The sequence below is a fragment of the Myotis davidii genome, unplaced genomic scaffold (genome assembly GCF_000327345.1).
Source record: "Myotis davidii unplaced genomic scaffold, ASM32734v1 scaffold198, whole genome shotgun sequence".
In the NCBI taxonomy this organism is placed as follows: domain Eukaryota; kingdom Metazoa; phylum Chordata; class Mammalia; order Chiroptera; family Vespertilionidae; genus Myotis; species Myotis davidii.
The window spans coordinates 2308060-2319348 of record NW_006291485.1 but is presented as its reverse complement, the minus strand read 5'-3'; the positions used below and the strand labels follow the sequence as shown (position 1 = coordinate 2319348).

General features: G+C 55.8%; 1 protein-coding gene across 1 annotated transcript in view; it reads left to right on the top strand.

Moving 5' to 3' along the window:
- The window catches only part of AP3D1 (adaptor related protein complex 3 delta 1 subunit), a 32301-nt gene that overhangs the window by 13254 nt on the left and 7758 nt on the right, over positions 1-11289 (top strand). Inside the window, exons 13-32 of the mRNA XM_015564666.1 lie at positions 585-730; positions 814-962; positions 1044-1274; positions 1752-1983; positions 2416-2561; positions 2942-3083; positions 3832-3903; positions 4626-4701; positions 4971-5167; positions 5577-5650; positions 5904-6078; positions 6383-6448; positions 7092-7205; positions 8194-8337; positions 8643-8690; positions 9081-9270; positions 9450-9538; positions 9837-9922; positions 10630-10751; positions 10857-10936. Of these exons, the coding sequence (XP_015420152.1) occupies positions 585-730; positions 814-962; positions 1044-1274; positions 1752-1983; positions 2416-2561; positions 2942-3083; positions 3832-3903; positions 4626-4701; positions 4971-5167; positions 5577-5650; positions 5904-6078; positions 6383-6448; positions 7092-7205; positions 8194-8337; positions 8643-8690; positions 9081-9270; positions 9450-9538; positions 9837-9922; positions 10630-10751; positions 10857-10936 (2579 nt within the window). The remainder of the gene's footprint in view (positions 1-584; positions 731-813; positions 963-1043; positions 1275-1751; positions 1984-2415; positions 2562-2941; positions 3084-3831; positions 3904-4625; positions 4702-4970; positions 5168-5576; positions 5651-5903; positions 6079-6382; positions 6449-7091; positions 7206-8193; positions 8338-8642; positions 8691-9080; positions 9271-9449; positions 9539-9836; positions 9923-10629; positions 10752-10856; positions 10937-11289) is intronic.

Sequence of the window (11289 nt, the reverse complement as noted above, 5' to 3'; positions counted from 1 at the left end):
GACTTTTTTGTCGTTAATTAGATACGGCAGCTCATAGCTCCTTGATGTCTCTCCTGACAGACATGGAGCAACCCTGCTGGTCTTGTGCGCACTCTTCTGTTGTAAATGTAGCAACCCTGCTGGTCTTGTGTGCATTCTTCTGTTGTAAATGTGTTCTGTTGAGAGATCCCAGCCAGTGACACCGTCTAGTGCCTGACTGTGGTGGCCAGGGCTTCTAAGGCCCTGGCGTGTTGACTACTCTTTTTGAGTTCAGATCTGTTTGTTTAGAGCAGGACAGCCAGTAAGTCTTTAGTCACATAGTCTCTGCTCTTGTAGCTTGAAAGCCGACTTTAGTCAACATTTAAGTAACAGGAGTGGCCTTGTGCCAGTTCAACTTCATTTACAGAACAGGCTTCAGGCTGGACATGGCCTGAAGGGGGTTCTGGAGGGTGCAGTGAAAGGGGCCAGCAGTGAAACACGTTCTCAGGGTATCCAGGTGGTCAAGGCCAGGTGGCAGGCCATCTGCAGACTTGGTCTCTCTCTGTGTCAGCCCTGAAGCCTTTTGCAGTGTGTTCGGGTTTAACCGTGTCTCACTGTCTCCTCAGTGAAGTACCTGGGGCTGTTGGCCATGTCCAAGATCCTGAGAACGCACCCCAAGTCTGTGCAGGCCCACAAAGACCTCGTTCTGCAGTGTCTGGATGACAAGGACGAGTCCATCCGGCTGCGGGCCCTCGACCTCCTGTATGGAATGGTGTGTGCCCCTCTGGGGTTGGTTTTGTCACTCTCCGTGTTCCCTTGCCCAACCCCTCTCTCACAAGCCCCGCCCCCCCCCAGGTGTCTAAGAAGAACCTGATGGAGATTGTCAAGAAGCTGATGACCCACGTGGACAAGGCGGAGGGCACAACCTACCGGGACGAGCTGCTTACAAAGATCATTGACATCTGTAGCCAGTCCAACTACCAGCACATCACGAACTTTGAGTGGTGCGTCCCCATGCGGCCATAGGCCAGGGGACACAGGGACTAGCCTCCTGGTGGGCGTGTCTCAGTGGCTCCCTCCTGCAGGTACATCAGCATCCTGGTGGAGCTGACCCGGCTGGAAGGCACCCGCCATGGCCACCTCATTGCTGCACAGATGCTAGACGTGGCCATTCGAGTGAAGGCCATCCGAAAGTTCGCCGTGTCACAGATGTCTGTGCTGCTCGACAGCACTCACCTGGTGGCCAGTAGCACCCAGCGCAATGGGATCTGTGAGGTGCTCTACGCCGCTGCCTGGATCTGTGGGGAGTTCTCAGAGTGAGTGGGCTCCAAGGGGCTCCCGGGGCCTGTGCTCACGAGGAGAAAAGATGAGGGAACGTGTTTGGCAGACCGTCCTCTCCCTGGCATCTGCCACCCCAAAGCCTAGTCTGCAAACCTGGTTTCCCCATCACAGAGCGCTCCACCGCTGCGCTGGCAGCATCCCTGCTGCTTTCTCATTAGGGAAAAGTCTCTGGAAGCTTTGTGACCATCCTCACGTGCATGGGGTTTTTTTCTCAGGTTTTCTTGTCCATTTCAGGTTGTCCATCACCACATTCTTGCTGGTGAATGGTGTCCTTCGCTTTTTTCTCTTAACTCTTTTCTTTTTTAGCTACTCGGTGATTGTCACATTGTTGCCATGGTTTCTTCCCTTAAATCCCCTCCCTCAACCCCTGATGCTGGGTGGGGTTGGGAGCAGCCCCTCCTTTAGCAGAGCGCATGACCCCCCTTCTCTGCTCACCCTCTCTCTGCCACCAGGCACCTGCAGGAGCCCCACCAGACCCTGGAGGCCATGCTGCAGCCCAAGGTCACCACTTTGCCAGGCCACATCCAGGCCGTGTATGTGCAGAACGTGGTGAAGCTGTATGCGTCCATCCTGCAGCAGAAGGAGCGGGACTCAGATGCCGAGGCAGCCCAGGAGCTCACACAGCTCATGGTGGAGCGGCTGCCCCAGTTTGTGCAGAGTGCAGACCTGGAGGTCCAAGAACGGGTACGTGCTAGTAGGCAGCGCCTCTGAGGGGGCACAGGTGGAGCCCATCGAGAGTTATGGGGAATGTGTGGACAAATAGGATCTGATTTAAGGGTGTGTGGTCGGCAGACTCAGGGTCAGTGGGTTGTATTCTTGAACCCTAAGTTAGAGCTCCACAGTGCTGCTGGCTGTCTGGGCATGGCCCCTTCTACACATCTTGCTTGTGGGCCTGGTTTTGTTCCACACTTACCTCTGCTGAAGGGGGGGAGGCCAGGACTGCCTTCTCCACAGCCAGACTTCTGTGGAGCCTTACAGGTGTCCTCAGCAGGGAGCCAGACAAAGTGGCTGAGTGTCCCTCCGCGGGCTGCATGGTCTGAGTGATGCCTGTGACTGTCGGGCTTTCAGAGCCCTGTGCTCCTTGACTCACCCATAGCTCCCCCATGGCCCCCACAGGCATCCTGCATCTTGCAGCTGGTCAAGCACATCCAGAAGCTTCAGGCCAAGGATGTGCCAGTGGCAGAAGAAGTGAGCGCCCTCTTTGCCGGGGAGCTGAACCCAGTGGCTCCCAAGGCCCAGAAGAAGGTTCCGGTCCCTGAAGGGTGAGCCGTGTGGCTCATAAGAGGAAATGGAGTGGGGGGCAGGGTTTGTGGCCCCAAGAGGGGCAGTAGGAGCAGCACTGCACCCTGGACCTGAGTCTAAGCAGGAGAAAAGGGCCTCCTGTATCCAAGGCTCCCATAGGCTGGACCCCCATCACGTAGGCCATACCAGAGTTCACCAGTTCTTGTGGGGCCCTGCTGTCTCCATCCTCGGTGCCACTCCCAGGAAGTGGGTCTGCTGGCAACTCTTTGCCACAAACCTCAGGGGTGGTGTGAGCCTACCTGGGGGCTCCAGAATATGGGGAGGGCCATGAGGTGTAGCTCAGGCTCCAGGGTCAGGCACACAGGCTGGAGCTGCTGTGTGACCTCGCTGTGCCTTGCAGCCTGGACCTGGATGCCTGGATCAATGAGCCGCTCTCAGATAGTGAGTCTGAGGATGAGATGCCCAAGGCTATCTTCCATGATGAGGAGCAGCGGCATGCCAAGCAGCAGCCACCCAAGGCCGATGAGGAGGAGCTGGCCCGGGTGAGTGGCATGGTTCTGTGCAGTTGGCCCGCCCAGAGCAGGCTCTGAACCCCGAGCTCGTGGCAGACGTGCATGGTCCTGCTGGATCTAGGCTGTGTCCCACTGTCCTCCACAGAGCGCTGAATCAACCCTTGACGCCAGAGTTGAGTTTTGGTGCAGTGAGGAGAAACTTCCTTTGACCCTAGAGAGACCCATGGGGGCCTGACCTGGTGCCCAAGGCCCTGAAGGTGCACTCAGCATTCTTATGTCAGCTCCATAGTCTCCCGGTACAGAACTTTATAACAACAGCTCAAGAAAGTACAGAGAGGCTGTGTTTCCCTGTTTCCCCACCCCACCATACCTGACTCCTCTTTCTGAAATTAGGGACACTACCCCTCACCTCAGGAACCCCTCCAGCCCCCCACTTATGAACTGTCCTGGGCCTCCCAGGCTGAGCCTTTGGGCAGTGTGACCTGGATCCCATCTCGGCTGTGCCCTGGAGTTGAGGGGGTCTCCCCACTTGAGATCTCGTCCTTGCACTGGAGATGGTAGTTACCCCCTCCTGGGGTTATTGCCACCTGCTGCCTATCCCACACCTGCTACTTCCCACTGCTGACCTCAATATCCCTGTCGGTCAAAGGCCCATAGTGGAAGTACTGGTGAACCCTGGCCCCCACCCGGGAGCTGCAGCATGGAGGTGGCCCACAGCTGGAAAGGAGCAAGGGCTTATGCTCCACATGTTCACTGACCTTGAATCTTATCCCCACAGCGTCGAGAAGCCCGGAAACAGGAGCAGGCCAACAACCCCTTCTATATCAAAAGTTCCCCGTCCCCCCAAAAGGTGAGGCCTGCCTGAAACATCCTCCAGGGACATATACAGGCCCTGTGGGGGCCCTTGTTGGGGAGACCAGGGGCCACCATCAGGGCGGTGATGGGCTGTCTTTATAGATCGACATGGCAGGACTGAGGAGGTTTCCAGACCCTGGGACTCTGGGAAACAGGCAGTCCCATACATGGTGCTCAAGTTCAGGCTACTCTGACCAACAGGCAGAAAGGCTGCAGAGGTGACGCCTCTCAGCATGTGGGGACTGCACGTGGGATGTTCTGCCTGGCAAGAACATTCTACATGTTGATCGGGGGGTGTCACTGGCTGCTTTCATTGGTACCCTTCACCCAGTGGATTCCCAATGGAGGGCACATTGGGCTCTGCACAGGAGAGTGGCTCTGTGTAGTGGGCTTAGGTGCTTCCCTTCTTGGGCTTGCTGGGTCTCTGCTTGGTGACTCTGCTTGGCCTCCTAAGGGACCCACAGACCCTTCCCCACTTGTGGTGCGAGAGGGTACCTGTGTTGTCTGCCTAACTTGGAAAAAAGGGATTCAGAGGGAGAAAGTTAATGGGAGTTTTGTGTCTCAATCTATACTTGTTCATGCTGTAGACAGTCTCCCAGGAGGACCCCTTGCTTCCCCATGTTGTCGTCACTAGCACTCCTCACATCGGGCAGTGAACCCTTCCTCAGGTGTCACCGTTCATCCTGCCCAATGATGTTTTGCTGTTTGCCTCTGCAGCGTTACCAGGATGCACCGGGCGTGGAGCACATACCCGTAGTGCAGATCGACCTCTCAGTGCCCCTGAAGGTGCCAGGCAAGTGTCTGACTAGTTTAGGGACTGTAGGTGGCATAGGGACAGGGAGCTCTCTGGTGGCAAGGGTGGCAGGAGACCCTGAGCCCAGTTCCTGACTGTCATTCAGAAAGCTTCCACCCGAGTCTAGTGGCTCGAGGGGCATTGCCTGCATGTCCCATCACCCTCTAGTGCAGGCAGGGTGCAGAGTGGTTCTGCTGAGCCCTGGGCTGCTCATGTAGGGCTCTGGGGCTGGAGTTGGATGGGGTTGAGGCCCATGTTCATGCCTACAGGGCTGCCCACATCAGAGCAGTACGTGAAGCTGGAGGAGGAGAGGCGGCACCGGCAGCGGCTTGAGAAGGACAGGCGGAAGAAAAAGAGGAAGGAGAAGAAGGGCAAGGCGCGACGCCATAGCTCGCTGCACACAGAGAGTGACGAGGACATTGCCCCGGCTCAACAGGTGGACATCATCACTGAGGAGATGCCCGAGGTCAGCCTTTTAGCCTGACACAGGCTTCTTCCTGCCTCCATGGGACCCAGCTGGTCAGAGAGCTACACTCGTGTGCTACCTCATTGCCACTATCTCTGTGCCCTAGGAAGGCCGAAGCCAGTGCTGTTCTCTGCCCAAGCCTAAACTCCAGGGAGTGTTGAGCTATGAGTGGACGTGTGTGTGTGTGTGTGGTGTCTCTTCTCCCTCCCCCATCCTGCACTTCCACTCTGTTTCCTGTAGCCTGGAGGTACTGGCCCATTCCAACCTTTGGGCCCATCAGATACTCTCATGTCTATGGACCTGGGAGTTTGTTTCCAAGAAAAGGGGTGGGGGTGGGGGACTCCTCATAGGCTCAAGTGCAGGGTCCAATGGGCTGGGTGAACACCACCAAATCTCTTTCTTCCCTTAGAATGCTCTGCCCAGTGACGAGGATGACAAAGACCCTAATGATCCCTACAGAGCCCTGGACATTGACTTGGATAAGTGAGTGTGGGACTGGGCCTGGGTAGCGGCCCTGCAGGGCTGGACTCAGGCCTAGGCTTTCCTGATGTTTCTCTGTCCTTGCCATCCCCCTCCACCCTTAACATTTTTATACAACGAGTGTGGACAGAAGGGGTGGCAGAGGGTTCATCCTCCTCCAGACCTCGTCACAGGCCACACGCATGCCTGGTGGCAGAGATCAAGCGCAGGAGGACAAGCCCGGATTTTCCTGTGACCTGCCCCTACCCCACCCCAGGCCCTTAGCCGACAGCGAGAAACTGCCTGTCCAGAAACATAGAAACGCCGAGACCTCCAAGGCCCCTGAGAAAGAGGACACACCTGTCACAGAAAAGAAAAGCAAGAAGCCCAGGAAGAAAGAGAAGAAGCACAGGGAGAAAGACCGGGAAAGAAGGAAGGAGAAGGAGCGGAAGGTGAGGCCTGCCTGACTGACCGTGGATCTCGTCGTCCTCCCTCCCTCCCTCCGGAGCAGGCGGGCGGCCGTGTGGGAGACGGCAGGCACCCAGCCATTGGTGGCACTGAGACTTCCCTGTTGTGATCAGGGGAAGGTGAACCGTTGTCAGCCTCCCTCAGCGGAACATCCAGATACTTTCTGTTTGCATGCATTTTATCCATGTGGCCCTGTGCCTGGTGGGGGCTGCCTTGCAGGTTCCACCCAGGCTTTCTTGGGGCCTGTCCTGCTGCTTTGGCCACAGGCCCATCTTTCTGTGGTTTCAGAGCGAGGACTTAGATTTCTGGCTGTCCACCACACCGCCGCCTGCCGCTGCCCCAGCCGCATCCATGGTAAGACCCTGACGGGTGCACTGTGCTGACCCCACAAGGTCCTCAGCTGGATGGGTGCGTTTCATGGCTTTGGCAGAGCTGCCTCTCTAAGGAGTGCAGGGACACGCTCTCTGCGTGCTGCCCACATAAGCCCTTCCCCTCCATCACCCATTGGGGCCTTCCTGGCTGTCCAGGCCCCTGATGGACTCTCACACAGGCCAGCCAGATTTGGGCAGCTTTCATGCCTCATGCCTTACCAAGGCAGTGGCTGTAGCAATGTGGCAGTGGTTGGGTGACTGGCCCTCAATACAGAGCCTGCCACTGCCCCATCCCCATCCACAGTGCCCCCTGAGTCTGGCAGCAGCCTTGAGCGGTCTCTTTATGAAAGTAGATGGTGCTCTGTGGCTCTGGGGGCTTATACGGTGACCCCAGTCAGTGCCATGTGGTCTCAGACCAGGCTTCCTCTCCCATCTGTCAGCCGCTTGCACTTCTTGATGGTCACACACCTGCGTGCTGACAAACGCAAGAGGAGGCCCAGGGTTTGTCCCAGTATGAGGGTAGCCAGGGCACAAGGATAGAGGACACCCTATTTTGGGTCCTGGCTACCCTCTCTCTCCTCCACCCCCCACCCACCCCTGAGCCTCCACCACCATGTTCCCTGAAGGGAGAGCCAGCAGTGAGCACAGTCATCGCTGCTCCTGAGGAAGAGCATGAGGAACCCAAGAGACAAGAGCAAGATGAGGAGGAGGAGGAGGAAGAGGAGCGAGACTCTGAGAAGGTGAGGATTCCCACCTAGTCATTCTCACGGGGTGGGCCATGCACCTACACTGAGGGCTGGTGGGGGAGAGACCAGGTTCAGGGGTGAAGGATGGTTACCTATTGCCCAGATCCCTCCAGTGGGGGCCATTGACCTGATGGGGGTCTCCTGTCACTGTGTTTATGGGGTTCTGGTTTTCATGGCAGCTTTATTAAGTTGTAACTCATACAACTAAGCTCACCCTTTAAAGTGAACAGTTCACTGTACTGGTTGGTGGTGCATTCTAAGAGTTGTGTAACCATCTGCCTAATTCCCGAACATTTCATCATCCTCTCTTCCCAAAAAAAGAACCTGTCCCCATCAGTAGTCACCACCCTGGGAAGGCTGACCCCTGCCCAGCCCGACAACCACCAATCTACTTCCTGTCTCTGATTTTGCCTGTTTCGGACATAAATGGGGTCACACACTGTGACCCTTGTGTCTGGCTCCTCTCCCTGAGCATTGTGTTTTCAAACTATCCACATGGGTCAGTGCTTCCCTCCTTTTCACGGCTGAGTAATATTCCAGTGCAGACGGACTGCGTTGTGCTTATCCTCTCATCTGCTGGAGTACTTCTGGATTGTTTTCACTTCTTGGCTGTTGTGAATCCTGCTGCTGTGAACACATGTGGGCGGGTTTCTGTGTGGACATAGGTTTTCAATTCTTGGGTGTGTTCTGAGGAGTTTCCTATTTGCTGGGCCATCAGATGAATTCTTGCTCTTTTCCCCTGTATGTTTTTGCTCCAAATCAGCAGCAACTGTCCTGCAGTGAGTTCCCAGGTTCTTATCTCAGCTGTACTGACTGAGCTTCGTCCATTCCCTGTGGACCCTGGGGAGTTTTTGGCCCATCCACCCTGACAGCTGACCCTTACCTGGGTGCATTTGGTCCCTGTGTCTTCAGCCAGGGTACATGAGGGGAGGGCATCGCCATAGAAGTTTGGGGTTGACCCTGACCTTTGCTCTGGCTTCAGAAACCTTCCAAGCATAAGAAGAAGAAGCATAAGAAGGAAAAGGAGGAGAGACCCAAAGACAAGAAGAAATCCAAGAAGAAGCCTCCTGCAGACGAGGGGGTGGCAGACCCCGTGGAGAACGGCTCACCCAATGAGCCTCTTCCGGTGAGGGGTACTTCTCTTGCCGCTTAGGAGCCAGCTGTGGCAGGCTGTCGGGCCTTAGGCGGTGGGCTGGTGGTCCCTTGGGTCTGACTGGACATTGGAGGGCAGGGTTCATCTCTCTCACCATGCTGGTAGCAGAATCCTCTGGGCGTAAACTTCTGTTGTCTGTGGGGGTGCTCCTTGCCCCCCAGATGTCAGAATCCTAGTATTTCAACCCAGAGCACTTGGCAGCTCCTGCCGACTTCGTTTTGTGAGGGCACGCTGAGGCTCTGGTGAACCAAAGCTGAATCGTTTTCCTTTGTTCCCAGCCCATGTCCAGCTACTCCCTCCTGGCTGAGAATTCCTACGTTAAAATGGTGAGCAATGCAGGCATTTCAGAGGTGCTGGTGGGTGGCTTGGGGTCCCTTTGTTTGGGACGGGGAGGTGGCTGCACCATGGGGGGCATGCGTGGCTCCAGCTGTGCGTCCCCCTTGGAAAGAACCCCATGTCACATGTGTGACAGCAAGGCCTGCTCACCATGGGCGAGGTCAGGGGCAGATGGATGGCAAACTGTTTTCGAAGGACAGGAATAGCTAAATAACTGCAGACAAAACGGAGATGAGATTTTCGGTGAGGACTGGGAAGCATTCCTTCACGCTCTTCTGAGCTTATAGAATGGGTGTTGCATTCCCTTGGGCCCCTGTGCTGGCCCAGAATGGGTCCCATGGGCTCCCACCACAACCATTCAGCCCGATCTTGCTTTGCAGACATACGACATTCAGGGCAGCCTACAGAAGGACAGCCAGGTCACCGTGTTCATTGTACTGGAAAACCAGAGCAGCAGCTTCCTGAAGAGCATGGAGCTCAACGTGCTGGACTCACTCAACACCAAACTGGCCCGGCCAGAGGGCTCCTCTGTCCATGACGGCGTCCCCGTGCCTTTCCAGCTGCCTCCAGGTGAGCAGTGGCTGACACCCAGGGCTCAGTGGAGGCCAGGCATTCTCTCAGGCTTGAGCTCGTTCTTATCACACCTCCTTCCTTCGGTCCTAGGGATGCCCACTCACCTGCTTCCGGCGGGCTGGCTTCATGCAGCTTCTCAGGCCAGCCCGCCTCTCTCTCTCTTCCCCCCTCACCAGGCATCTCCAACGAAGCTCAGTTTGTGTTCACCATTCAGAGTATCATCATGGCCCAGAAACTCAAGGGAACCCTGTCATTTATTGCTAAGGTATGCGGGGCCTGAGGTAGTGGAACAGCCTGCATTCACCCCCACACCACTGCAAGCACACCCAGAACCCAGGGCTGGGTGTCCAGAGAGCAAGTGAGGCCCTGCATGAGCCACTCCCAGGTCACCTGGATGCATCTGAGCTCGAAGACCCTGCCCCTTTCTCTAGTCATCCTGTTTCCAAGCTCAAAGCCTGGCCCCCACTGCCCACCCACCCTGCTCCGGAGCTTTCAGGCATAGTCCCTGCACCCCACTCTCCCAGCCCCTCCTCCCTACTCACCCTACATCACTGCTCCCACAGAACGACGAGGGCTCTACCCACGAGAAGCTGGACTTCAAGTTGCACTTCAGCTGCACCTCATACTTGATCACGACTCCGTGCTACAGGTGCATGAGCCCACCTGCCTTCCCTTCCCACCTTCACCCCAAGTCCCATGGGGCAGCCAGAGTGGGTCCCACCCCACTTTACTGTTGTGTGAGGCTCTCTTTGTGCAGTTACCTCACAAAGTCCTCTGACCTAAGGTGTGAAAAGGCAATAGGGTTGGATGATCAGCTTGTAGGTAGTGTAGAAAGTCCGGCTCCTCTGCCATGTTAGCAGCTCAGGCCACATAACAAACACCATAGGCTAAGCAGCTCAAACAGCAAACATTAGTTCTCTCTCACAGCCTTGGAGGTTGGAAGCCCAGATCAAGGTGTTGGCAGGTTGATTTCTCCTGAGACCTCTGTCTTTGGCATGTAGACTCCAACTTGTGTCCTCACATGGCTGTCCTTCTGTCCTGATCTTTTACAAGGACCCAGTTATGTTGGATGAAGGCAGTGACCTCATTTTACCTTAATCACTCCTTTAAAGACCCCCATCTCCCAATATAGTCACATTCAGAGGTCCTGGAGTTCAGGGCTTCAACATAGGAATTGGGCAGGGGGCGGGGGCAGGGGGACACAGTTTAGCCCATGATATCTCGTAAGACCCTTGGAGACCTCCCAAGTCATTGGCACACAGGAGGGGTCCCACCTCCACAGCTGGGGGCATTGTCTGCCTTGATGCTGGGGGCCCTGCCTGTTGTCAGCCTCCCTGTCCTGTGTCTTTTCCACAGTGACGCCTTTGCCAAGTTGCTGGAGTCTGGGGACCTGAGCATGAGCTCAATCAAGGTTGATGGCATTAATATGTCCTTCCAGAACCTTTTGACAAAGATCTGCTTTCTTCACCATTTTTCTGGTAAGGGATTTGATGGGACTGGTAGGCGGGAGTCTTTGCTCACACGTGGTTCTCACTCTGCTCCCCTCGGGGCTACATTGGCCTCACCCACTTGCTCTGTTGCAGTTGTGGAACGAGTGGACTCCTGCGCCTCCCTGTACAGCCGATCCATCCAGGGTCACCACGTCTGCCTCCTAGTGAAAAAGGTGAGTCTACATGAAGGCAGCCCCTCATTCCCTGCCACCATGCCCTCACACCATGTCTCCTCCCTCTAGTCCCTGCAGACTCTCCTATGTAACACATGGCTGATTCAGTCTGTGACTGCTCTGCTGAGGTCCATGGAGCCCATGTTCATGAGGACAGTTGGCCTTGGGTTTTCTGCTGGGTTTGGGCATCAGCGCACCCATGGCCTCATCACATGAGGTGGGGGCTATTCTCCCCTCCTGCGTTTCCTGGGAGAGGTTGTGTATAATTCATGTACTTCTTCCTTACACATTTTGCAGAATCCACCAGGGAAACCATCCAGGCTTGGAGGTTTCTTTTTCCTTTTATATATATA